At 42.5% G+C, this 23,905-nt stretch overlaps 7 protein-coding genes across 9 annotated transcripts; 4 read left to right on the forward strand and 3 right to left on the reverse strand.

Annotated features, from left to right (window-relative positions):
- Positions 1-250: 250 nt before the first annotated feature.
- Positions 251-3,102, reverse strand: LOC108136601 (acylphosphatase-1). Of its 2 annotated transcripts, XM_041710025.1 has the most exons (2): positions 1,385-3,102; positions 251-957 (listed from the first exon to the last, which is right to left on the reverse strand). In XM_041710025.1, the coding sequence occupies exons 1-2, from the start codon at positions 1,682-1,684 to the stop codon at positions 508-510; spliced, it is 750 nt and encodes a 249-aa protein (XP_041565959.1). In that variant the 5' UTR covers positions 1,685-3,102; the 3' UTR covers positions 251-507. The 2 variants fall into 2 exon arrangements, with proteins under 2 accessions (XP_041565959.1, XP_017113408.1); XM_017257919.2 differs by lacking the exon at positions 251-957 and having other exon boundaries at positions 1,320-3,102.
- Positions 3,103-3,209: 107 nt separating this feature from the next.
- On the reverse strand, positions 3,210-10,756 carry LOC108136600. The gene is made up of 3 exons (XM_017257918.2): positions 10,576-10,756; positions 3,717-3,834; positions 3,210-3,654 (listed from the first exon to the last, which is right to left on the reverse strand). The coding sequence occupies exons 1-3, from the start codon at positions 10,615-10,617 to the stop codon at positions 3,437-3,439; spliced, it is 378 nt and encodes a 125-aa protein (XP_017113407.1). The 5' UTR covers positions 10,618-10,756; the 3' UTR covers positions 3,210-3,436.
- A 719-nt stretch (positions 10,757-11,475) lies between these two features.
- On the reverse strand, positions 11,476-13,766 carry LOC108136651 (U3 small nucleolar RNA-associated protein 6 homolog). Its single transcript, XM_017257975.2, has 4 exons — positions 13,586-13,766; positions 13,205-13,508; positions 11,942-13,126; positions 11,476-11,865 (listed from the first exon to the last, which is right to left on the reverse strand). Exons 1-4 carry the CDS (start codon positions 13,675-13,677, stop codon positions 11,632-11,634), a joined length of 1,815 nt encoding a protein of 604 aa, XP_017113464.1. The 5' UTR covers positions 13,678-13,766; the 3' UTR covers positions 11,476-11,631.
- Positions 13,767-14,009: 243 nt separating this feature from the next.
- LOC108136649 (chromobox protein homolog 3) lies at positions 14,010-15,343 on the forward strand. Its single transcript, XM_017257972.2, has one exon. It carries the CDS (start codon positions 14,128-14,130, stop codon positions 14,869-14,871), a length of 744 nt encoding a protein of 247 aa, XP_017113461.1. The 5' UTR covers positions 14,010-14,127; the 3' UTR covers positions 14,872-15,343.
- Positions 15,344-15,979: 636 nt separating this feature from the next.
- On the forward strand, positions 15,980-18,967 carry LOC108136636 (anaphase-promoting complex subunit 4). Of its 2 annotated transcripts, none has more exons than XM_017257955.2 (6): positions 15,980-16,157; positions 16,241-16,483; positions 16,668-17,067; positions 17,135-17,311; positions 17,370-17,532; positions 17,601-18,967. In XM_017257955.2, exons 1-6 carry the CDS (start codon positions 16,046-16,048, stop codon positions 18,831-18,833), a joined length of 2,328 nt encoding a protein of 775 aa, XP_017113444.1. In that variant the 5' UTR covers positions 15,980-16,045; the 3' UTR covers positions 18,834-18,967. The 2 variants fall into 2 exon arrangements, with proteins under 2 accessions (XP_017113444.1, XP_017113445.1); XM_017257956.2 differs by having other exon boundaries at positions 17,135-17,305.
- Positions 18,968-19,294: 327 nt separating this feature from the next.
- On the forward strand, positions 19,295-20,230 carry LOC108136385 (pre-rRNA-processing protein esf2-like). The gene is made up of 2 exons (XM_017257497.1): positions 19,295-19,672; positions 19,787-20,230. Exons 1-2 carry the CDS (start codon positions 19,339-19,341, stop codon positions 20,167-20,169), a joined length of 717 nt encoding a protein of 238 aa, XP_017112986.1. The 5' UTR covers positions 19,295-19,338; the 3' UTR covers positions 20,170-20,230.
- A 206-nt stretch (positions 20,231-20,436) lies between these two features.
- Positions 20,437-23,843, forward strand: LOC108136622 (T-complex protein 1 subunit beta). The gene is made up of 4 exons (XM_017257941.2): positions 20,437-20,538; positions 21,454-22,143; positions 22,391-23,018; positions 23,087-23,843. Exons 1-4 carry the CDS (start codon positions 20,536-20,538, stop codon positions 23,371-23,373), a joined length of 1,608 nt encoding a protein of 535 aa, XP_017113430.1. The 5' UTR covers positions 20,437-20,535; the 3' UTR covers positions 23,374-23,843.
- Positions 23,844-23,905: the final 62 nt, after the last annotated feature.

A 23,905-nucleotide genomic window follows, 5' to 3' on the forward strand; every position in this document is an offset into this window, starting at 1 on the left:
ATTCGTTAGACATCGATGTCGAAGTCGCCGCCTAGGTTAATTTCCCTCAATTTTGTGGCTTTTTCGCATATGGGTCGAGTCCGTTGCTTACATGCATAAAATACACAGCTAAAAACTTTTACTGAAAAATTTGTATGTTTGCACATGAATATTTGAAAAATTCGTTAACTTATAAGTAAATGTTTAAATAAACAAAAAACATTTATTCAAAAAATTCTATTATATATTTCTATACACATATTTGTAAAGATGGTGTGAACAATTTTCATTTAAAAACGGCTTTTACGAAGGAAACTCTTGGAAAAAACTCAATCAATTAGTAATTTCATATTTAATTCTCTGCGAGATAGGTCAGATGGTGCTAGATTTTTGTCCGTGTAGCATATATAGTAGACAAACAGATACCCGGCTACCTGTTGCACACACACATTCTGCTAATGGCCGTCCGCAAATTGACCCATAAAATTGTAACGTTGCTTGGGCCATGATAGATTAGCCGTCCATATATCATTGCAGATACATTATCTGAGTTGAGTGGCGGCCAGTTTGGGAAGTCGTGGAAGTCGGGGAAGTCGGGGAAGTCGGGGATCGAATCGGCAATCGTATCCGCGAGTGCATAAATAACCATCCGTGGTCGTATGTTTGGAGTATGTTTGGATCGTGTCGATCGAGGCGGCGATCATGTCTCCGATTTGCATGCCAAGCGGCCGGGAACATCAACATCGCTGGATTATGCATCCGAGGCATGCGATATCCGATCGGCGATGGCCACAAGGTTAGCCCCTCCCTCGGACATAACATCATTAGCTTATTGGTCACGATTGGCCCTAGAACAAGTTGAGGAGCCGTCGGCTTTGAAGAACAGAACTCACGGGTCATTTGGGGAATTGCATAAATCAGCCATCGAACAATCATTATGATCTCATGAGAATTTTCTGCAGCTTCACAGGTTATTTTCTTTGGGAATTTGGTAGTAAAAAACATTATACCTTATTGTTGTGATAATTTACATCAATCACTAGACAGGAAAATGGTTTAACTAGATTTAAATAATTAAAACATTAAATATACATAAAAATTAAATTTATTTTAATTTAACGAAAGGGAATATAATTCTTCTATTGTTAAATCCATTTACAAAAATTAGCTAAACACCTTATGCAAAGAAAAATAGTTTAAATAAACTCTGATAAAATAAAATAGTCGGTGAACAAATATAAATTTTTGAAATATATAATTTATATATTAAAGTAAGATAAGGCTGCGATTTTTGAATAAAACTTACAATTAAAAAAATACAAATAGTCAAAATAAGAAAATTGTTGTTTCGTGGGGTTTATATTTGTAAAATTTAAAACGTTTTATTTGGCTACTTGGGATTCACCTTAACTTCGAAGGTCTTGTAGGTATATTCCTGAATGACCTTTAGGTTTTTGATGATGAACTCCTTGATGGCCTGCACATATTCGGCGGCGGCCAGAATGAGCTTCTTGAAGGCCTCGATGACCTTGCCCTCGCCCTGCAGCTGACCCCTGTATTGCCCTTCGTTGACTTGGGTGATGAATCCCCGGAGTCCCAGGGTTTTCGCCTGCGCGGATGCAAATAGTTGAAAGGCCTCCTTGGGAACATTGCCACGGATCTCAAATTCACAGTCCATGATCGGTTCGTTTTTCTGGCTGGCCATTTCGGATACGAATTTTTGTATGCATGCACGCCAAAAAATATATAGTCTAATGCTCAATGAACTTGTCGGCAATATCACAGCACCCCATGACCCTGACTTTGAACCCCAACACTACCACTCCGATCGTAATTGCGGCCAATTATCGTGTAACATAATCGTTGCAAGACATCAGCCACAGCAGGTTACATTCCCAGCAGCAACAAAAACCAAAAATACAGCAACAAATTAAGACCTCTTAGAGGCTTAGCAAGTTAACTTAGTATAAGTTAAAAATAGTTAGGCGAAAAAAAAAAAAAAAAAAAAAAAAAAACATAAAGAGAGGGAACAAAAACATACACAGCAAATTAAATTATAAACAAAAGTAAATATAAATCACAAGGCGGTTTCAAGTCTTTGGCGGCATGTGCATCTGTATCTGTATCTTTGTATCTCGGCAGCCGCGTATCTTTGCATCTGAGGCTCGGCTAAAAGCGATCTATCTCGACTTTTTTCCTCTTCGGTTCTTCCGCCAAAACAGGCACCTCCGTCCGCCTGCGGTTGTCGGTTTTATATAATTTTTTTCACAGAGTTGTCATGCGGAGGATAAGAAATAATTAGAAATTAAATAAATTGCTTAATTATAATAAGCTTGTAGCACGACAACAACACAGCAGAAAGATTACAGTTTTCCCTCAGCGAAAAGCAACGAATACAAAATGCTCTATAACAAATACAAAATAAAAATAAATAATATAACATACAAAAAAAATAAAATAATTTTTAATAATGTTATACTTCCGATTCATAAATTGTCTTCAAATATTTTAATACTTCTTAGTTAAAAGTAATCCTCTAAGATATTAAGTATTTTTAAATGAATAGTAACAATCAAAACCTAAGAATTTAAATTGAAGCATATGCATTTTTTAAGCCCTAACTGCTTTAGTATTTAAAAATCTGTTTATTCTAATAATTAAGAAGCCACTTTTTATATTAATGCTTTTAAATATATTCCTTCAGTTAGAAATTATGTAATATAACATATTTTTTGTAGGCTGTAATCCACTGAAATATCTAAGTACTAATATTTTTTTATTGTTCAGACCACTGTTTTCTGAACAAGCTAAAATCCCTAACTCTCGGATGAGTTTTCTCTGGGACAGTTGCACAAATGGAGATGCCGAGATGGATTGCGTTGGTTTTGCCCCCGAGTCGAGTGCCAGATAAAGGTAATGCCCTCCAGTTGGAATGGGAATGGGAATGGGATGGGAAAAGCGGAGGAGTTGACAACCTTTTGGGGGGCAGTGTTGGTCGGAATCGGAATTCGAATCGCAGTTCGCTGGATTTTGCAACAGTTGGCACGTGACGTCAGGCCCGCCGCCAGCTTTTTCCCAGAAACTCAGAAAGCCTCCGGCAATTATGGCCCATTATCCCCGGATGGTAATGGAAATGTGGATGGCACGCGGGGATCGGGGCAATTATGGTGATGTAAGACTCGAGCAGATGTTGTGAACTTAGCATATTATAACCACAGATAGCTGGCATGTATGTGTGCATATTATATATATATTTAATGGATTCCTGTAAATAATCTGCGTGCGTATATCTGAGATTAGCTTAAGACACGTATAAAATACACATATAGAAAGATTGTACACAAAAAAAAAAAATACTTTTACATCTAGAACATAGATTCTTGTTGTGTGGATGACACACGAGTTATTCGATTTGCAAGAAAAAAAAAAAACTTTTCCACTTGGAACGGAACGATCTTTACGTCCGGCAAATGCAGAGGGTGTCCAGAAGGAAGACGGCCGCATTGATGATCATCAGGGACCCGGCTCCGATGGCCTGGCGCTTCCTATCCGGGAACGGGGACCATCCGTGCCACTCGTCGATCACCAGAGCTCCGGAGGCCACGAACAGCAGGCAGCCGATCAGCGAGATCAGGGCATTAAGGCGCTTCTCAATCAACGAGTTGATCACATGACCTGCAATCATTTGCATCGGATTAATTCGGTGTAACCTAACGACTTATGGCCTGACCACTCACCGACAAGCAGAACGCCGCAGATGACGGTGAAACCACCGATGGTGCCGGCCACAATCACCGGACGAGAGGAGAGGTTCCCAACCGTCTCGTACAACACAATGCAGGCGATGGCGATGGCCTAAAGAAATTGGTAAGAAGTAATAGCAAATGGTTAGAAGGGTTCATTTAAACGGGACAAAATTATGGAAACTAAAGACTCAATAAGTTTTCTTTCGTAAAAACCTGTTCCTGTCAATTACAATCTACTGAAAAGACAAATCTCTCCAGCCGTTTTTAATTAACAATTTATAAAACATTTATAAAATATATATAGTGTTTTAAGTTGAGCTTATCAAAAATGTGTATTGGGGTTAAAAAAGGGGTCCTAATAGCAATCTTTCCAGCCGTTTTTGATAGATTTTTGGCTTTATATAGATTTAAATAAAAGCTGATCTAACAGATGATTTCCCCTGAGAATTAAAATACTTTGCTTAATTTAATCGCAAGCATTTTCCTGGTCAATGTAGCAATATTAATATACACATAAGCTTATTATAAATTAAGGATTTTTTTCTTTTAAACCATAATTATTTCAATACCTACATTATTGAATTCCTTGGCATTGCACTATTTAATGTAACCAACTGCAAATTCTTCGGATCGCTTAAATTCCATTTATACAATAAGAGTTTCCCAAAGACGTCTCAAAAGTATAACATTTTTAATAAAGCGATTATTTTAGTTATAATTTTTTATTTCGCACATTTTTAAAGCCATTAAGTTTTTATGCTCTAAAAAGTCAATCTAGTCTTGTACTACATTTTGTATATTGACAAAAATAAAAGATCATATTCTATTAAAAAAAATCAATATAAAATATTACTCTTTTAATAATTTAAAATTAGTCATCCTCATAAGAATACGTTGTTTTCCATTGATTGAACGAATATTTTATGAGCCCAAGACAACGAATATATCGCCCACAAAGATGGCTCCGTGGGCTAAACTCAAGATGCCGCAGACCAGCAGCACTTCCCTCTCCGCCGCCGACTTGCAGTACTCCAGCCACTGGTCCAGGACAATGATACCCGTGGCCACGAACAGGACAAAGCCGCCAATGGAGAAGAGGATGTCGAGACGCTTGTCCACAGCAGTGCCACCAACATGACCTGCAAGAATATCCACCAATTTAGCCGGAGTCCAGGGCACCAAGGAAATGGGGCATTACCTGTTGCTATCACAAAGCAGGCGATCAGGTAGCCAATCAAGGTGCCATAGACCACCATCGCTTGACGGATGAAGGTCAGGTCCGATATGCTCTCGAGCAGGACAATAATTGTGACGATGAAGACCTGGGAGTTAGGGACTCGATACTCAACAAATCAGACAGACAAATGCACAGACGGACAAACTCGGACACAGCTATATAGTAGCTGGCACACAGACAAAGAGTCGCAAAGACAGAAAGATAGATAGATCTAACCCATAATTGTATAAAGCTTTCCAACAACAATTTTTTAGCATTTTTTATTGTGTTTTTGGAGACGACTTTCAAATTTATAGAGCAAAAGTAGATTTAATTAGAGTACGATTGTTAAATAAGTATGTTTAGTTTAATATAATTAAACTGTTTTGAGCACGACCTTTCAAAATACACATTTAAATGTTTTTTGACCAATGAAGAATGTTTTGAAAAGAGGATATGTCTTAATGTTTTCCGACTAATTTGGAAACATTGTTTATTTTTTCAATTCAAATTTTTGGACAAAAATGGGTCAGAAATAATATGTCTATTGGTCTGAAATATCTTTCTACGTTCATATATGGATGTGCAAGTATCTAAATCATTTCAAATAACAGCTAAAATCTAATTTCTTGTAATGACAACAAATTACCAAACGATCTTCAATTCTTTTGCAGCCCTTTAAACAAAATTAATCACATTTGCCTTAGCACTTAAAGCTGTGTGAAAAAACGATCTGATAATTTTGTCCGCGGCATGTACTTAATGGCTTTTATTCCCAACCATATGTTTTCTGTATTCCGTTCTTTGTTTTATGTTTTTTGTGTTTCTGATAAAACTACCGGAAGTTTTGCCATAAAAACCCAGCATGAAAATATGATTTATAAATTTGTTAGCTTACAAATCACTTGGTATTTCATTTTAATTACCTGTCACAAACATTGAAAGTTGACAATAAAGGCTTTTACTTTAGTCCTAATTTAAGTTTTTTTAGGTATTTAAAAATTTCTATAAAAAAATGCAATTTAAAAATTATCTGGTAGCTTAAAGCTTCAAGCGATGATCCTCAATCAATAATATTTTTTTTAACAGGGTTTTCCCAAAAAACATTTATTTTTTTTAACAAAATCATAAATAAAACTCATCATTTAATATTGGCCGTCACATTTTGAGCTACCACAAAGCACTCCATATATCACCATGGAAATTGGCGGCAGAAGCCGCGGAATTAATTCAACGACCACTCCCGCATTTGCTTATCAAATATGAAAATAATTTCGATATTGCCGGGCGACAAAATGACAGCGACAGATATGGCTTTTGTGGCGATAAATTGACGAGCCATCGAGGACCAATACGCAACAGTGGGCCATCGCTAAGTGCGACACACCCGTTGGCAATCAATCAATTGGGAGAGCGGCTCGTCTGCTCGGCTAATTGGTTTTTGGTAGAAAAAATTCCACGCCATTCCAGGATGCAGGCAGAAACCTTGTTGACATTGTAATGCATAGGTCATTAGGTCATTAGGCATCCGGAAGGGGGAAAATAAAATAAACAAATGCCATATACATATACACATCTTAATGCGTTGGCTATATCCTATACCCTATACCCCATACCCTATTACATTTTTATATGAAACCGTATAGAGTTCGTTCGGTTTCAGGAATACATATATATATAAATAGATATTTCCGCGGGGGGGCCTTCCTTTTTTTTCCCCCCGTCCATTATCTTTGTCAATAATTACCGAATGTCGTTGCCATTTGCCATTTATTTATACCCGTACATACATCCGTATAAATATATATTTTCTGTGCGGCTTCTTTATTGTTTAATTGTCACACCCAGAAATCGGCAATGGGGAAAGTGAACCCAAAAACGACATTAACACCCGAATAATCGTGAAATTCGAAGAGCGGAATCACATTAACGGCGCGCATAGTACATAGTACATTTCGGGAGTGGGGCCTCATTGATGGTGTTTCCTATCCGATTAGCAGTGGGAAAATGCTGTCTATCAGCGTTCGTAATTGCTGAATAGATTGTTTAATGTCTTTCTGGGAAGACACAAGGCAAAAGCTTAAATAGGAAACCATGCTTAGCGTTTAGTGGTAATATGCAGCCAAGAAATTGTTCTTGCACTTAATACATTTTATTAAAACACATTAGAAAGCAATTAATAGGTTAAGGTTAAAGATCTCCATGTTTGAAACATATATATTATGTACATTGATAAAAATAATCCATATCTTCACATCCTTTTTTTTTCTGTATTTAATAGTGTTTAAGCCAAAAAGTTTTTTTATTCTTTTCCCATTTTGTTTTATTTAGTTGTTGTTTTATAATTCTCCCAGGCTTTGACCAGCTTTGTTTCCGGCGAGTCCGTTAATAGTTTGCAATAACAAAATAAAATAAACTTTTTCCTCGAATTATCACCAACTATGAAATGCGCTTTTGTGTGACTAAGAGTTGTTTACTTTTCGATGGCAGGTGTTACTAACAAGTTGTATGGCCTGCTCTCTGGCAAATGGCACTTTTTTTTTGCAAATTAATTAGGGAAAACCCACATGCCACGCCCCCTGCAAATACACAAGTCTGGTTACTGACCAAAAATAGCCAAACTGAAATGAACCCAAAAACCCATGTGGCTGTCGAGGTTCGGCAAAGCCGTAGATCAATTTTATTTTCAATTGATATTGTTAGTATGGCCCATTCATTATAACGCCAACTGACACCCCATAGAGTTTTTGGCGGGGAAAAATCGGGGAAGCCGCGCACACACAAATCAATTAAATGAATTTTCAAAAATCGAAAAAAATAAATAAAATAATAAGATAAACAGAAAATGTGCCTTCCTGATTTGCAATTAAAGCATTTATTAGCCCGTATAAATGTTTACGAGCCATTTGCCAGAATTTAGCAAGAACAGAAAACTGTCGAAGGCAATCACAATGGGCCAAGTTCTTATCTTTCATTTGAGTTTTCTTTTGCGTTTGCGTTTACGTCTATTTGCCTGCCAGCTCACAAAACCCAGGAGACAAATATTTGAAAAGTCTATGGGTATTATTGGCCCATTGATTTGCACTCTCACCGACAAAAATAATAATATTACAGGCAGATAATCAAGAAACAGCCAGTTCCAGTGCCCAATTAGCCGTTCCATGAACGTTCCATTGTTTACTCAATGCAACCAACCTTTCGGGGATCACACATGGCGTATGCGTAATGTGTGCCAGATTTCTCAGCTTTTTTTTTTTTTTTTGGCCATGTGCACGATGAGGTCATAGTGGTAGCTGCTGTTTTTGGCTGCACCGGGAAAAATAGAGTCTCATTTTGGACCGGATGTTTATATTGTATATTTATTCTTTTATAAAGATATTTTTGATATAATAGAATGTCTAAGATTTATCTCACGCTCACTTAAGTCCTCATATTTAAATACTTTCATATGCCACACATAATTCCCATTTTAAATAATTTTATTGTAGCAAGGCCATTTCATATTTACCCAAACTAAAGAAAGTGCACCCAAATTTTGTTCTGTGTGATGATTTTCCAACCTAATCCCGATTAGTGAGTGAATCAATCGGCGGACGTGATTGCACACCCTCCTTATAAAGTGGGTGTGGTCGGATTGCACCGGACGGACAGGCAGGCCTGATCCGCATTGCAATATGTATATATGTATATATATATGTTTACTATATAAATCGAGTGCCCGGCAAGTGGGTCGCATTGCAGTGATGTAACCATCGGAATAAGTCGCAGTTGACTCATTTGCCGGGAGCTGAGCTTCAAGATCACCGAATGAATGGCTTCGACAATCGGGCGCATTTTTAAATGGTGATCATATTCTATAGTACGCATACGAAAACACCAATAAACTTGAAAAGATTGAGGAAAATGAGGCTATTATATGCTGATAACTGAAGGCAAATAAACAACAATACTTCTTATAAACAAATATGTATGAATCAACTTTACTTCTAGTAAAGGAAATTCCAATTTTGCTTATCAATGTTTAATAAATAAACAAAAGATGCTCTGATATTGTACAACTTAGCTCGAAACATAACCCAAAATAAAAAGAGATTGAGATATATATTGACATTAGCTCGACTCAGATCCGCTTGACTAATCGCTGTGCTAATCAATTTATTAAGTAAACAAACCCCAGATGTCTCAGCAATGCAAATACATATTTTTATACGATCATTCTTGCATTTACAAGCATCTGACCTTAATAACAGTTTGAGCAACAATCAGATTTATGTCAAGCAAATACATATATTATTTTTTGTTGTGTATAAAAATAACTGATATATTTGGGTAAACCAATCCGAAATACATATATAAATCATTTTCGGGGAATTCAATTAATAAAGGCAGAAAGACAACATAATTAATTATGATAAATCGCTTAATATCTTTTAGATATTATGTGAAGCTATAAGCCCAAGTGTCATCGCAATAACAAAAGGTCTCTACGCTTTATATGATAATATAACGACTATACTCTATACTTGATTATTATTAAGTATTTAGAATTGGAGCTTTATCTACTGATTTGCTCTCTTTTAAGCTCACAAAATCGCCGCAATGATGTCATCTGTGCTTGGCCCAAAATTAAACCCTGGATCATTTGCTTGGAAATATTAAATTGACAACTAACAGACTAGCACATATCACTAAAAAAAATAATCTTAAGCCTGGCTTTTGATAATTTCGACATGCATGTAACTTTTACAATTTGCAAGGCAATTTACTTTTAGTGAAACACACCTAGCAAATGGGCAATAAAGGCAAATTGGACAAAACAAAATGCGATTGAAACGAATGATCTAATGTTGGGGCTATTGTTGTTGCTCTGTTTTAGCACATATTAAGCCGCTGGGAACGCCGAAAAAATAAAACTGAGGATGGCGTAAAGGTCATGACATCATTGAGCCGAGAGCACGCATTAATCCAAGACCTACGCAGCCCAAAAACAAAAATTCAAAAACAGTGTCAGCAAAAACAATGAAGTCATAGTCTGCTTTGTTGTGGTCCGAAAACCGGTCGCTCCTTTTCCTTTCAAGACCCGGGGTCCAAAAGACAACAATAACACAGAAACTCTTAAGACGCAACAGGAAATTGATTGAAATCGGGGAAGGAGAAAAGCAGACGCTCACAAAAAATATAGAATAACATCATTGCTATACAGTCAGCATTCTCAACTCGAAGCTGCAGCCGCCACACATAAAATTTGACTCTAATGCTCTTTTTTATTCGCTTGCCAATAAACAAATTTATTTTTTAGTCTGATTATATATTCTCTACAAATTTTACATAAAAAGCCATATAAGAACAGAACAAGATATTTTCAATAAATAGTTTCAGTCAATTTGTATTATTAAGTTTTACTAAAAATATTTTTAAGTCCTACATTACACATAGAACAATTTGACAAATGTACGAAATATTTGTATATTATGAAAACAATTTAATAACATTTAGTTTTGCAATAAAGAACAAAAAGCTGTAAACAGTATTTATTGTATGCTACACAAAAGGGTAATCACGTTACGCTAACATTTCTTCACATTTATTTTAGAGTTGGGAGCCTTAAGTTTAATTTTATATTCATTTACTCACCAGCTCAATGATTTTCAGCAACAGGCGATTGTTGAACTCCATGGCGGTTAATTGAGATTTCGCTTTCGTTGGGCTCTAATTTGGTCGGATTGGATCAGATCGGAATATGTGTTGCGGATAATGTGGGTCCTGGTGCGTGTTGTTGATTCCACGGCGTACGCAAGTGAACTGAACTGGCCAAGACTTTGCCGTCGTCGGCGTTCGCTTCTCGCTTCCAAAGCTCCAGTGGCGTCGACGTCGACGGCGACGCAGCAGCAAAGCAGCAGCAGCAGCAGCAGGGGCAGCGCAGCAACAACGCAGCAGCAGTAGCAAAAGTTTTATATTTATTTATTTATAGTGAAGCATTATTTAAGGGATGACAAATTAACTTTTTTATTTAACTTTTTTTTACTTAAATAGTAAAAACACACTCTCAAAATTTCAAATCGCATGGATCACTACTTTTGGGAATATTTCGAATCCATTGGCATTTAAATCGAATATTTGGACACATCCGGCGAACTGAGAAGTTAAAGGATGTTATCCTTAAATTTGAATCCATAACAAACTGGAAGCAAGTGCCAGGATGACTTAGCGTTTCTCGGATGTCTAAGCCGCAATATCAGTTTTAAAATATTCATATAATTCTACAAAATCAACATGAGTAAATCTATGCAACTTTTCTTAAAATAAATATGATTCTAAAAATGTTCTTTCTAGAAAAGATCTTTGTAAAGTTTATGCCCAATTTTGTATTTACTTTTACTATTGGATACCAAAAAGGTTTGTAAATTCTTTTGAAATTTAATTACACATTAATGATAAAATACAGTAGACAAATGGTTTTAAAGGTATAAAACCACACTATTATTTAGAAACTGCTTGAAAACTGCTTTTGAAAATAGTAAAAATAATCGCAAATAAAATTTAAGTGCTTTTATCATCTTAAAAATTCTATATTCACAACTAAATAGTTTACAACAAATTTTTTTTAATTCTTATAATAGAATCTATCAACTATAGATTGACTTAGGAAGTAAGTAAAAAAAGAAAACAAGAAATAAACTAGAACAGCTGTTAACCAACTATAGCAGCGCCAACGTAGGAAAGAGTCCGCTCCGCTTCGAAGGCGGCGACGTATTGGGGCTCCAAAGTGTTGAGGGCGCGCTGGGCAAGCAGGGAGATGTTCTTCGTCTCGCCGTGGTCGCGCTCAAAGGCTAGGTACTCCACCCAAACGCGTGGCTCTGTCTTGCCAAAATAGCAGGCCATGAAGTCGTAGCACATCCGCCAGTACTTGAGGCTGGCCTGGTCCTGCAAAAGGGCAAGTAAATAGGTTTTTTTTAAATTCTACCTTAAATGTGAATTAAACGAAAGTTTGAATACTTACGTGAACCGCAACGCTGGACTCCAGCTGGACCATTTGGCGATGCAGAGCCAGCGACATGGGCGGCAGGATGGCCAGTTTGGCGTACTCCTTGCGTGCCTCCTCCACGGATCGCTCCTGCCACAGATAGCGCAGATAATCGGAACGCAGCTCGCCAAACTCTGGCCACGCCGACTTGCAGGCGAGGCCGTAGATCTCGTCCAGCCGCCGGACGCCCAAGCTGTCCTGCCGGGTGCGATAATACAGAATAACACTGCGCCACAACGGCAGCGCCTCACTACCCATGCTCTTGTGGATCTTGTTGAATAGCTCATAGATTAGGGGCTCACTGTCGCTTTGGATGTGCGTGGCCAGCAGCAGTTCGTGCATCTCCACGGAGGAGTCGGCCTTGAGGGCCTCCGTGAGAATGGTGACGGCTGCCTCCCTTCCACCGGGAGCAGTGCAGAGCATTTTCCTCAGCGTGGCATAGTGTTTCACCCCCATCAACTGCGAACGATGGCCCGCCTGGAGAGCATCCGCCAGGCACTGCTGCTTGAGGATACGCTCTGTGTTTGCATCGCTGTTAAGGGCCAACATGGCATCCAAGTAAAGGTTCCACATCTCCGGCGTTTGCAGCTCCTCCACCGCCGATTTGTAAACCGTGACGCAGAGCTGAATGCGTCGCTTGAGAGAGCGGGCATTGACAGAGCGGGGTTTTTTGCTGGCCGGTTCCTCGTCGCTGGTGTCCAGCTCCTCCTCCTCCAAGTCGCCCAGGTGGAAGCCGCGCAATTCCCGCTGGGCAAGAAGGTCCCACAGACCCGGCTCCCTGGGGAACTTCTCCTGCATATCGTCGATTATCATGCGCTGCAGCTTGCCCGTCAGCTCCTGATGATCCTCACAGCTCTCCAGGAGCTTTACGAAATAGTCCAGATGTGTGATGTTGGCCATGCTATTGCGGTAGACTGCCTCGACGCGTTCCAGTTTGATGTCCTGTTCGGAGAGCGTGTTCTCCGCCAAATTGCGCTCATCGCTGGCCAGAGATGCCTCCTTTAGCATGATATCGAAGAAGCATTTGTTGAGGACCTCTGAATCCGGATGTCGCTGGAGGCCGCGCAACAGGATATCCTTGACACGGTCGATGTTGAGGCGATTGTACTCGTACAACCACAAGGCGGCGTCCACCCAAAAGTCCGGTAAGTCGCCATGGTACTAGGGTTTTGGTGGGGAGGGAATTCATATTGATTATAATCTATGGAAGTGAGCAGATCGGCATATCATTATACCAACCAGCAGCATCTTTTCGTAGATGCCCGCCACCTCGACGGGATTGGACTTCTTGCTGAACTTGATCCAGTTGCTCCACAGCCGCCGGTCGTGATTGAACTTGCCCAGAGCCTCCCTGTACAGCCGCATGATCCGCGTGGCTATCGAAGCCTTCAAGCCGGTCAGCTTCACGTGCATCTTCTTCTCCTTCTCCGTGATGGTCTGGCTCATCTGCTTCTCGTACAGTATGAACTCCAGATAGTCGCTGATGGTCTGTTGGCTCTTGTTGATCTTCAGGAACAGCCGTTCACGCCGGGTAACGATTTCTCTGCAAGAATTTTGCGAATAATATAATAATTTGGTAGCCGCAGCCCACACAGCCCACAGTTTAGTTAGCCCACTCACCTGACTTGATCCGCCGTGAATACGTTATAGTTCTTCATCTGCTCGTACTCCGGCAGCAGGCGCTCCTGCATCTCAGCTATGAACTCGCCCATTTTCGCTCAGTTTCTGTCAATTGGTTTATTAATTATATTGTTTATTTCTTTCAAAAAACAAGCGCACGTGCAATGCACTGGGTAATCGATTGTGAGACTGGCCACTTATCGATAGCAGTTATGGATGACAGTAAATAGTTTGTAATTTGTAAATTTAAACTATATATAAAAAAAGCTAAAAATGATATGCAGTTTTAATTACACCAATCTATTTATATAAGTTACTACTTAATGTTAATTAATTAAAAAAAGATTTCTTTTACCGTTTTTAACCTGCAAAATGCACCTGCCATCGCTAGCGATATATGCCGATAGTTCGCAAGCAAGGAGTTGCGCATCTCTAGCTCTTCTTCTTCCACCTACAAATCGCACGAACAAATTTGTTATAACGCCGAGAAAAACAATAAATACAGATTTCAAACGATTAACTTAACGGAATCGGAACTAGAAATGGCCGAATTCTCAGTGGAACGAGTGGAGGACAAGCGGACGGTGAACGGCCGCACGGAGTACTACCTAAAGTGGAAGGGCTATCCGCGCAGCGAGAACACCTGGGAGCCGGTGGAGAACCTCGACTGTCCGGACTTGATAGCCAACTTCGAGGAGTCGCTGAAGAACAACAAGAAGGAGACCAAGAAGCGCCTGTCCACATCCTCCACGCCGGACTCCATTCGCAGCAAGCGCAAGAGCTTCCTGGAGGACGACACCGAGGAGCAAAAGAAGCTGATTGGCTTCGAGCGCGGCCTGGAGCCATCGAAAATTCTGGGCGCCACCGACTCGTCCGGCCACCTCATGTTCCTGATGAAGTGGAAGGGCAGCGACCATGCGGACCTGGTGCCCGCCAAGCTGGCCAACTTGCGCTGTCCCCAGGTGGTCATCCAGTTTTACGAGGAGCGCCTCACCTGGCACACGGGCAGCGGCAATGGCAATGGCAACGGCAACACCAGCACCGGCAATCTCGTCTCCGGCGGCATGGGCTCCACCGGAGGCAGTGGCGCCGGTGACGACACCGCACCGGGCAGTGTGGGCACCACCGGCGGCGGCAGCAATGCCGAGGGCGGCGATGAGGAGGAGCCGGAGCAGGAACAGGATCAGGAACCGGCCAGCCCCGTTGGCAGCATCAACCAGGACGAGAACGCCAAACCGGAGGAGAGCAGCGAGTTGGACAACGGCCAACTGGATGCCGATGACTAGTTGGGGGAACGACTCGGACTCGGACACCGACTCCGACTCCAGATGGCTGTTCCGGATTTACCCGCTTGTGTGGATACATACACGCCGTCTCTACATATAAACATTTACGATATATACATATTTGGTAGTGTAGACCCTAAGCTTAAAGATCGATTAACTGAAGTTCTGGCGGAGTTCAGATCCGCGGTAGTACATACATAATCTATAAGTTGAAATGTGACTTTTTTTTTATAATCCTGTTTTAATTTTAAAGCCCCCTCCCCCTGAAAAGTTTAAGGACCGCAAAAATCGCAGTGTAAAATACAATTGTCTATGGCGTACATGTTTCCGTGAGTGTATGTTGGACAGGACGAACGGGGACTGAGCCGAAGGACACCCCCATCAAGCACCTAGAGTTAGGGACCCTGAACATCCCGTACACTATGTTTTTACCACTGTAAAGTAATAAAGTTTGCACATTCTCAAACGGAAATTGGCAATCTTTCCCTGAGGAAACCAGGTTTTAAGCTTATTTTTGTAGAAGGCAATCATTCAGTTCCTTTGAATATTATTAATTTTAATTCTCATTTTGAATTGTTACAAAATTCGGCCAAAAAAAGCATTTAAAACTTTGTAGGTTGTTAAGAACCTAAAGATTTATATGAATAAATAAGTAATGCGCAAGCATTAGTAAAAAAAATCATAAATATTATTTGTTTTATCCATATTTATATTTGGACAAAAGAATTCTTTAAAGCGTAGATGGTTGAGAACCAGTAAAACGCATTTATATGAATCAATAGGTCAAGTAAAAAATCATCAGACTTAAACATTATTTTAACACCTCTATGAAAATGTTTAGATTTTGTAGATTTTTAGAAATTCATATAAGTCCATTTAATTTTATTCGCACTATAGCATATAAATAAAATAATAAACAAAGTATAAAGTCTAAGTTTTTAAGACATCGATTCGGTAAGGTATTTTTGGTTTATACATTTTTCTTTCAATATGTACTAGGAAAAAAAGAAGCTTATAAAGTCTAATATTAACTATTTTTAATAAAATACTCGTTTCTATGGCATCGATAGCAGGCGGTTATCGATAAATCTTCGATAGGCGCCGGTAAACCAAACTCCTTTGATATTGTCATTGTTGATGCGAATACGCACCGGACGAGTGCTAGCGTGGAAAGATGGCCCAAACGAGCTCCATGAAGCTGCTGGGCGCCCGCAACATGTCCTGCATTGTGGAGCGCATGGAGTGGAACAACAAGATGGATCTGATTGCCTACGGAACGGAGAAGGGTGAGTGACTGCATCTGCATCTGGATGCAGCTATGTACATATATAAATAGAGCCCTACCTTACGAGTGCTTTCCGTTGACCAGGCGAGGTGGTCATCCAGCGACTGAACTGGCAGAAGATCGTCACCTTTCCCACGCCCGGCGAGGATGTGCGGGTGCGCTCCTTGAGCTGGCAAATGGACGAGACGCTCCTGGCCGTCGGCTACAGCAACGGCAAGGTGGCGCTCTTGGATGCGGAGAGTGAGACGATCATCTCGGGCCTGATCTATGAGGACGACATCAAGAAGGTCTACTTCAGCAAGGCCATTAACTCGCAGGAGAACCTAGGTATGGCGAGTTGGGCATAAGGAAATCCAAAAAGTAGCCCAGAATCTCAAAGAACGCTAAAAAAACTGCTTACCAAATCAGAACTTTGTCCTATAAGAACATATCCTATCTAGACCCTCTTTTGAGGGTTTTGAGTAGGTTTTCCTATAATACCTATTGCATTAATCCATAAATACCTTTACAGGTACCTACACCTGCAATGCGAAGGACAAGCACAGAAAGTACCTGCCGAAACTGCAGCCACTGACCAATATCGATCCCTGCCTGAAAACTCTTGACCAGAAGTCGTTCCCGAAGGGGTCGCCCTGCTTCCTGGTGGTGATAATGCGAAGTGGCAAGGTGCACCTCCTGCTCCTCGGTGCCCTGCAGGCGGGAAGCATTGATCTCACCCAACACATTATGCATCCGGAGCAGTTCGATGTGTATGATGTGCGCCTCAACGGGGACTTTAATGCCATTTATGCTCTCTTGAGGGACGGACAGGAGCTGAAGATGCTGCACTTTCACAACCAGGTGCTGCAGGAGTGCATGGCACCCATGCTGGAACTGGCCACGCATTGTGCCCACATCCTGGAAACGAAAAAGTAATACAATATTTATCAATAATGTAGTGATAATGATAATGATTCAATTTTTGTGTTCCGCATGTAGCTACATAAATGACACGCAGCAATGCTTGACGGAAGCCTGGGAAACTGTGCAGCTGGAGATGGACAACAAGCTGACCAAGTACGCCAACTCCCAGCCCTACGGACAGATCTCTGCCGACTTCCTGGAGCTGCATGTCTTCGGATTCGCTACCTTTGAGGTAGAGGAGTTTCTGTTCGAGTGAGTTGCCCACTTAATGGGTGAGCAGCATGCTCATATGTCCTCCCATATCCATTAGAACTCTGTCCGAGAAGGGCTTCAAGAAGATTGCCAACTCGGTGGACCTCAGTCTGAGCAACCTGCAAGGCTTGGTGTTCAAGCAGCTGAACGGATCGGCCATCAATATGTTCTATTTCCTCAACACGATCGCGGGATTCGGTCGTATGTCGCACTTCTTCGAGGTTCGTGGTTGTCGGTTCGTTCATGAGAGGCTTATCCATGCATTTATCGCATTTAACGTCTTTTCCAGTCGCTCATTTCGCCGGATGTGGCCAACGAGGCGATGCGAGCCTGTGGAGCCTTCGTCCTAAAAGTTTACGAACTGCAGCGAACGATCGACACTTTGGTGTACAACATGAAGCTCTTCCACGCCTGGATGATATTCACGATACTCCGTCTGTCCCATCAGGAGATTCCCGATGAACTGGTGCTCACCGAGGACGAGAACATTGCGTTGGCCGACTTTCTGTGCGACATGGAACCGGACATAGAGGATCGCAGCGACGATGAGGACGATAAGGACGATAAGGACGATAAGGAGGAAGTGGTACGCGGCAAATTCAATCTGGAGCGAGTGGGTCAGTATCTGGACAATGCGTACTTGACCCAACCGTATCCCAAGGACCCCAGCCAGGTGTGGGAGGAGATGGTGGCCGAAAACGAGTGCCTGAGCCACTGCAAGCTGTTTGTGCCGCACGACAAGTATCTGTCCCTTGTGCAGCAGCGCGACAAGATGTTCAATGCCATCGATGCGGTGTTCCATAAGCCAACGGAGAGCATTAGCGGCAGTTTCAAGCTGGCCTCGACTGTCATCTGTGGCGACCTGCCGCCCATGGAGCCCGGCGAGGGGCTGGAGGATCGGGAGTTCGTGACCTGCAGCTATTATGTGAATGAAGCGGCCCGGAGCGATATGCTGGCGTGCACCGTCAGCTGGCAGGAGGCCATGATCCTGGAGGTTAGTCGCACGGGCGACTGTCTTGTGCGCTGCACCAGGATACAACTGCATCCGGGCATCTTCACGGCGCCCGTTCACGAGGACTACTATAACCTGCGCTTCGTCGCCCTTCAGTTCTACAATGAGTCGTCGCTTTCGTTACTGGCCCAGACAACCAACTCGAATCCCGGTGTCCGTCCGCATAGTTACTTCATCCAGTTCTCACTGAGTGCGGCGCGGAATCAGTGCACCCAGCACCAAATGGGACCGCTGGTCAAGCTGAAGGACGCCACTGTGACGCACAGCATCCATGATATTGTCGATGGTGCCACCTTCAAGGGATTGGACGGGGTGTGCGAGATGCTAGCCGTCTCGGGCAGCAGAAAGGTGGCCACCGTTCTCTCCGATCGCAAACGCAAGATGACCATTTTTGAGATGGAAATCGAGGAGGAGGAGGACGATACCGAAATGTCGCAGGCCTCCTTCCTGGACATCAGCAAGGAGTCTGTGCTGGTCGGCGTCGCTGATTCCGAGAAACCAGATCCGTAGTCTCAAATTCTTGTTATTCCTATATTTATTAAAACTCATTACAATGGATTTGCCGTGTGATAATTTAAGATCGTGGAGCTTAAATTATTTGAATAATAAAACATTTAAGTAATCTCAATAAGAATTGATTGAAATTTGGTATGTCGACTTTTCTTTATTATGGTCTTGGTCCTGTCTAATCAAGTAAAAACCCCAATGTTTATAAAGTTTAAATCTTTTGAACCCATTTAATATTTTCTCATAATTATTGATATATATTATTTAAGCACTAGAATTTGCAATCTTGATAGACGTAAAACTTTGGCAAAGTTTATTGATAAATGTAATTTAGTGATAGTAAATCCTAATAATTAAGACGGACATGTTTTTAAAATCTAAATAGTCGTTACAAAATTGTCAATCGAAGGGCATCAAATTATCGATATCTTAACAAACTATCGTTAAGTTGGAAATCTCTGACTGCCATCCCTAATAGCGTGTTCACGAGAACACAACATAAAAAAATATGATTTTAAATAACATGAAGAGTATCAAAAGGAAAACAAATTCAAAACCCGCTCCGGCTGCCATGGAAGTGGAGGAGAGTGAACCGGAGGAGGCGCCTGCAGATGAGCCACAGAAGCAGACTGGGGAGTCAAATGCCTCAGATGACGACGATGAAATGGACCTGGCCAGCTTCAAAGTCAGCTCCAGCACCTCCGCACCCACCAAAAAACGCAAGAAGGGCATTATCTACATATCCAATATACCCAAACACATGAATGTGACCCGTCTGAGAGAAATCCTGGGCGAGTACGGAACCATTGGAAGGGTTTACCTGCAGCCGGAGAAGCTGTCAAGTGAGTTGAGCTAGGGGATTGCTTTATAGAAGTATCTACTGTCTTCCTCTGTAGTTTTACTTACTTTATACGCCTCTTGGAACATGTTATCTTATCCAGATTTATCCCACACAGGTGCCAAGGCCAAGAAGAACAAGCGAAAGCGCTACAACATCCACTTCACCGAAGGCTGGGTGGAGTTCGAGTCGAAGCGAGTGGCCAAGCAGATCGTTCCCCTGCTGAACAACAAGCAGATCTCTACGCGAAAGAAGTCGCAGTTCTACGACTCGCTGTGGTCCATGAAGTACCTGCCCCGGTTCAAGTGGGTGCACCTCACCGAGCGGATGAACTACGAGCAGGCGGTGCACAAGCAGCGGCTCCACACCGAGGTCTCGCAGGCCCGCAAGGAGACCACCTTCTTCCAGAACAACCTCGACAAGAGCGAGTTCCTCAAGAAGCAGGCCAAGAAGGCCAAGAAAGCCGAAAAGCAGGCTGCCAATGGCGAGAGTGAGGCCTGAGCCCTCCACAGACTGTTGTTTCTATGTTTACCTGGTCGGAAATAAACTTAAATTAAGCGAGTGCATTTTGGTAAAACCTTTTTAAGACTGGGTTTGTTTTAAGGACTTAATTGCCCTAATTGGCTCGTTTAAATTTCCCGCTCTTTTGTTATCGATAATTCCAAAATCGTTACTGGGGTTGGAGATATCTTTGCTTTTGGTATTTTTTGAAAGCTAGAAAAATGTTTGGTATATTGCTTAAGCAGAAGTAATTATCATTATTGAGAGCCGGTCACACTGCATTCCACCATTTTCTTTGTCGCTTTGTTGCGCCCGTGTGGTATTCGAAAATTCTGTGATCAAAAACCGACTAATTACGCATAGAAAATGGTAAATTTAAAACGAACAATTAAGCTTTTCGTATTGTTTACGGTGCGGACGAGCGGTGTGGAGTGAATTCGGGGAGTTTTCATTGATAATTCCGGGCAAATCGGCGTTTTCATTTGCCGGGTGTGTGTGAGGCACAAGCCACTTTGACAGGCGGCTTTGCACGTGAGCTGTGTGGATTCCAACTTCGATTTGGGTTTCCAGAAGGTTCTCCTCCCGATCCCTTGATCCTTGTGCTGCTTGCTCATTTCTCTCGGAGATCAGACCGATGAACCAGCCAAGAACCTTCCAGATGCAATCCACGCCGTTTTCGCGGCCGATGAATCACTCGGCGCCGCTCTCTCGCCCTCCATTTTTGGGGGTTAGGTCGAGCCGATATGGCTGCACGGAGAGAAAAACATAACAACATACAGATTCTATATATTTTTGAGCTAAAAAACCATCTGGCTTGCAGCCCTCACAATTTTGGATCATTTAACGACTAATCTTTGTCAGAGTTTGGAGCATATTGGTCCGCCATCTGAACATGATAAAACAAGCTTGATCCATGGTATTCTTATAGTAATATTTTGAAATCTGATATTGATATCTCGCCTACAGAGTTGGTTTTAACTAAAAAATATATAATTAAAACGAAAATCATTTTCATTTAAGAAATGCTAATGTGATTTTAAAGTGCTAACTGATGTCACCTTCTTTCCGATCTTTGGATTTCTCAGCATTGCGTTCAATGGATTACCTTTACCAAAAATGTTTTCAAATATAATTTAAAACGAACTATTCTTTCGCAAATTGTTGTTTAAAGTTTCAATATTTTTTATAAACGTTTTTTCTGGAGGCTAAAAACAGTAGACTACTATCGTTTTTGTAATGTTGGTAATTAAATAAAAACTCATAAAATACTTGCTATTCTTGCAGGAGATGTCCTTGAATCCCGTGCGCGTGCTCAAGAATGAGGCGCAGGAGGAGAAGGCCGAGATGGCCCGCCTGTCCTCGTTCATTGGCGCCATCGCTATCGGGGATCTGGTGAAGAGCACCCTGGGCCCCAAGGGCATGGACAAGATCCTGGTGGCCACCGGCCGCAATGCCGGCCAGGTGGAGGTGACCAACGATGGTGCAACAATTCTGCGTGCCGTCGGTGTCGACAATCCGGCCGCCAAGATCCTGGTCGACATGTCGCGTGTCCAGGACGAGGAGGTGGGCGACGGCACCACCTCGGTCACCGTGTTGGCCTCGGAGCTGCTGCGCGAGGCTGAGAAACTGGTCGAACAGAAGCTGCACCCACAGATCATCGTCTCTGGCTGGCGCCAGGCCACCCAGGTGGCCCTGGAGGCGCTCACCGCCGCCTCTCAGGACAACTCGTCCAGCAACGAGAAGTTCCGCAACGATCTGCTCAACATTGCCCGCACCACGCTCTCCTCGAAGATCCTGCACCAGCACAAGGACTTCTTCGCCAACCTGGCCGTGGACGCTGTGATGCGTCTGAAGGGCTCCGGCGAACTGAAGTCCATTCAGATCATCAAGAAATCGGGCGGCACGCTGGAGGACTCCTTCCTGGACGAGGGCTTCCTGCTGGACAAGAAGCCCGGCGTGCACCAGCCACAGCGTGTAAGTGGTTTTGGCTATTGGTGGTTACACATTATAAGATTCCTTCTCTTATGCCTCTGCTACTGCTGTCTATTAACGCGTCAAAATGACTGTGAACTATGTGGATTTGACTTCATATCACAGCCATTTTGACGAGTTTGGTGGGCAGGCACATCATCGATGTCCGATCCAAGTGAACGATTAATACCTAATCCTCCCAGATCATCAGCATCTCATCCAAGTCCCTCGCTTTTTCCCCTTCCCGCAGATCGAGAATGCCAAAATTCTGATTGCCAACACGCCCATGGACACCGACAAGATCAAGGTGTTCGGCAGCAGCATCAAGGTCGATTCACTGGCCAAGATCGCCGACTTGGAGATGGCCGAGAAGGAGAAGATGAAGGAAAAGGTGGACAAGATCCTGAAGCATCAGTGCAACGTGTTCATCAACCGCCAGTTGATCTACAACTATCCGGAGCAGCTGTTCGCCGATGCCCAAGTGATGTCCATCGAGCATGCCGACTTCGATGGCATCGAACGTTTGGCCTACTGCACCGGCGGCGAGATCGTCTCCACCTTCGAGAATCCCTCGCTGGTGAAGCTGGGCGAGTGCGATGTCATCGAGCAGGTGATGATCGGCGAGGACACACTGCTGCGCTTCAGCGGCGTCAAGCTGGGCGAGGCCTGCACCATCGTGATCCGCGGCGCCACCCAACAGATCCTCGACGAGGCCGATCGCTCCCTGCACGACGCCCTGTGCGTGCTGGCTGCCACCGTCAAGGAGTCGCGCATCATCTACGGTGGCGGCTGCTCGGAGGCGCTGATGGCCAACGCGGTGCTGAAGAAGGCTGCCGAGACTCCCGGCAAGGAAGCCATCGCCATTGAGGCCTTTGCCCGTGAGTTTATATTGCTTTGGGACTCTTAAATTTGAATCCCTATTTACAATAATCTGCCTGCATTGTAGGTGCCCTGCTGTCGCTGCCCACGGCCATTGCCGACAATGCCGGCTACGATTCCGCCCAGTTGATCTCGGAGCTGCGCGCCGCCCACGCCCAGGGCAAACAGACTCTGGGTCTGGACATGGAGCTGGGCAAGGTGGCCGACGTTCGCGAGCTGGGCATCACCGAGTCCTTTGCCGTGAAGCGCCAGGTTCTGATGTCCGCCTCCGAGGCTGCCGAGATGATCCTGCGCGTGGACAACATCATCCAGTGCGCTCCACGCCGACGCGTTCCCGACAGGGGCTACTGCTAGACGCTTAAGAAGTATTCTCGTTCTAGGATCCTATTTTTTTTAATTATGAACTCTCGTTTAACATCATCGCTCTAATCTTATACGTTTTGTTTACACTAATAACCCCACACACCACACACTACACACATTAGCATTTATATTGCATCCCCCAAGAAGAAGAAAACAAAACACTAAATCGCACACTTTCTCTCGCTAAATTTGTCCCTTTCGTATAATTCTTTCACTTAATTGTTAAACAAATTGATATGTTGCAAGCCGAGCTTTTGATTCGATAAGGTGGATATGGGTGCGATCAAACAAAAACATTTCAAAAATGTCTAAAACACCATCAAAACCAAAACCAACAAATAAACAAACTTGTAAATGAATACAATTTTTGTAAACATTTTATGTGTGCAAATTGAAGACCATTAAACAGCAAGAAAAAAAAACTGAAATAAATGATAATATATTTATGCTTAACAAAACTATACGAAATGCGTTTTTTATTATAACAGCTTTAATGATAAAAATAAATAATTAAACATCTAAT

Source organism: Drosophila elegans, unplaced genomic scaffold (assembly GCF_018152505.1).
Source record: "Drosophila elegans isolate 14027-0461.03 unplaced genomic scaffold, ASM1815250v1 contig_149, whole genome shotgun sequence".
NCBI classification, from domain to species: domain Eukaryota; kingdom Metazoa; phylum Arthropoda; class Insecta; order Diptera; family Drosophilidae; genus Drosophila; species Drosophila elegans.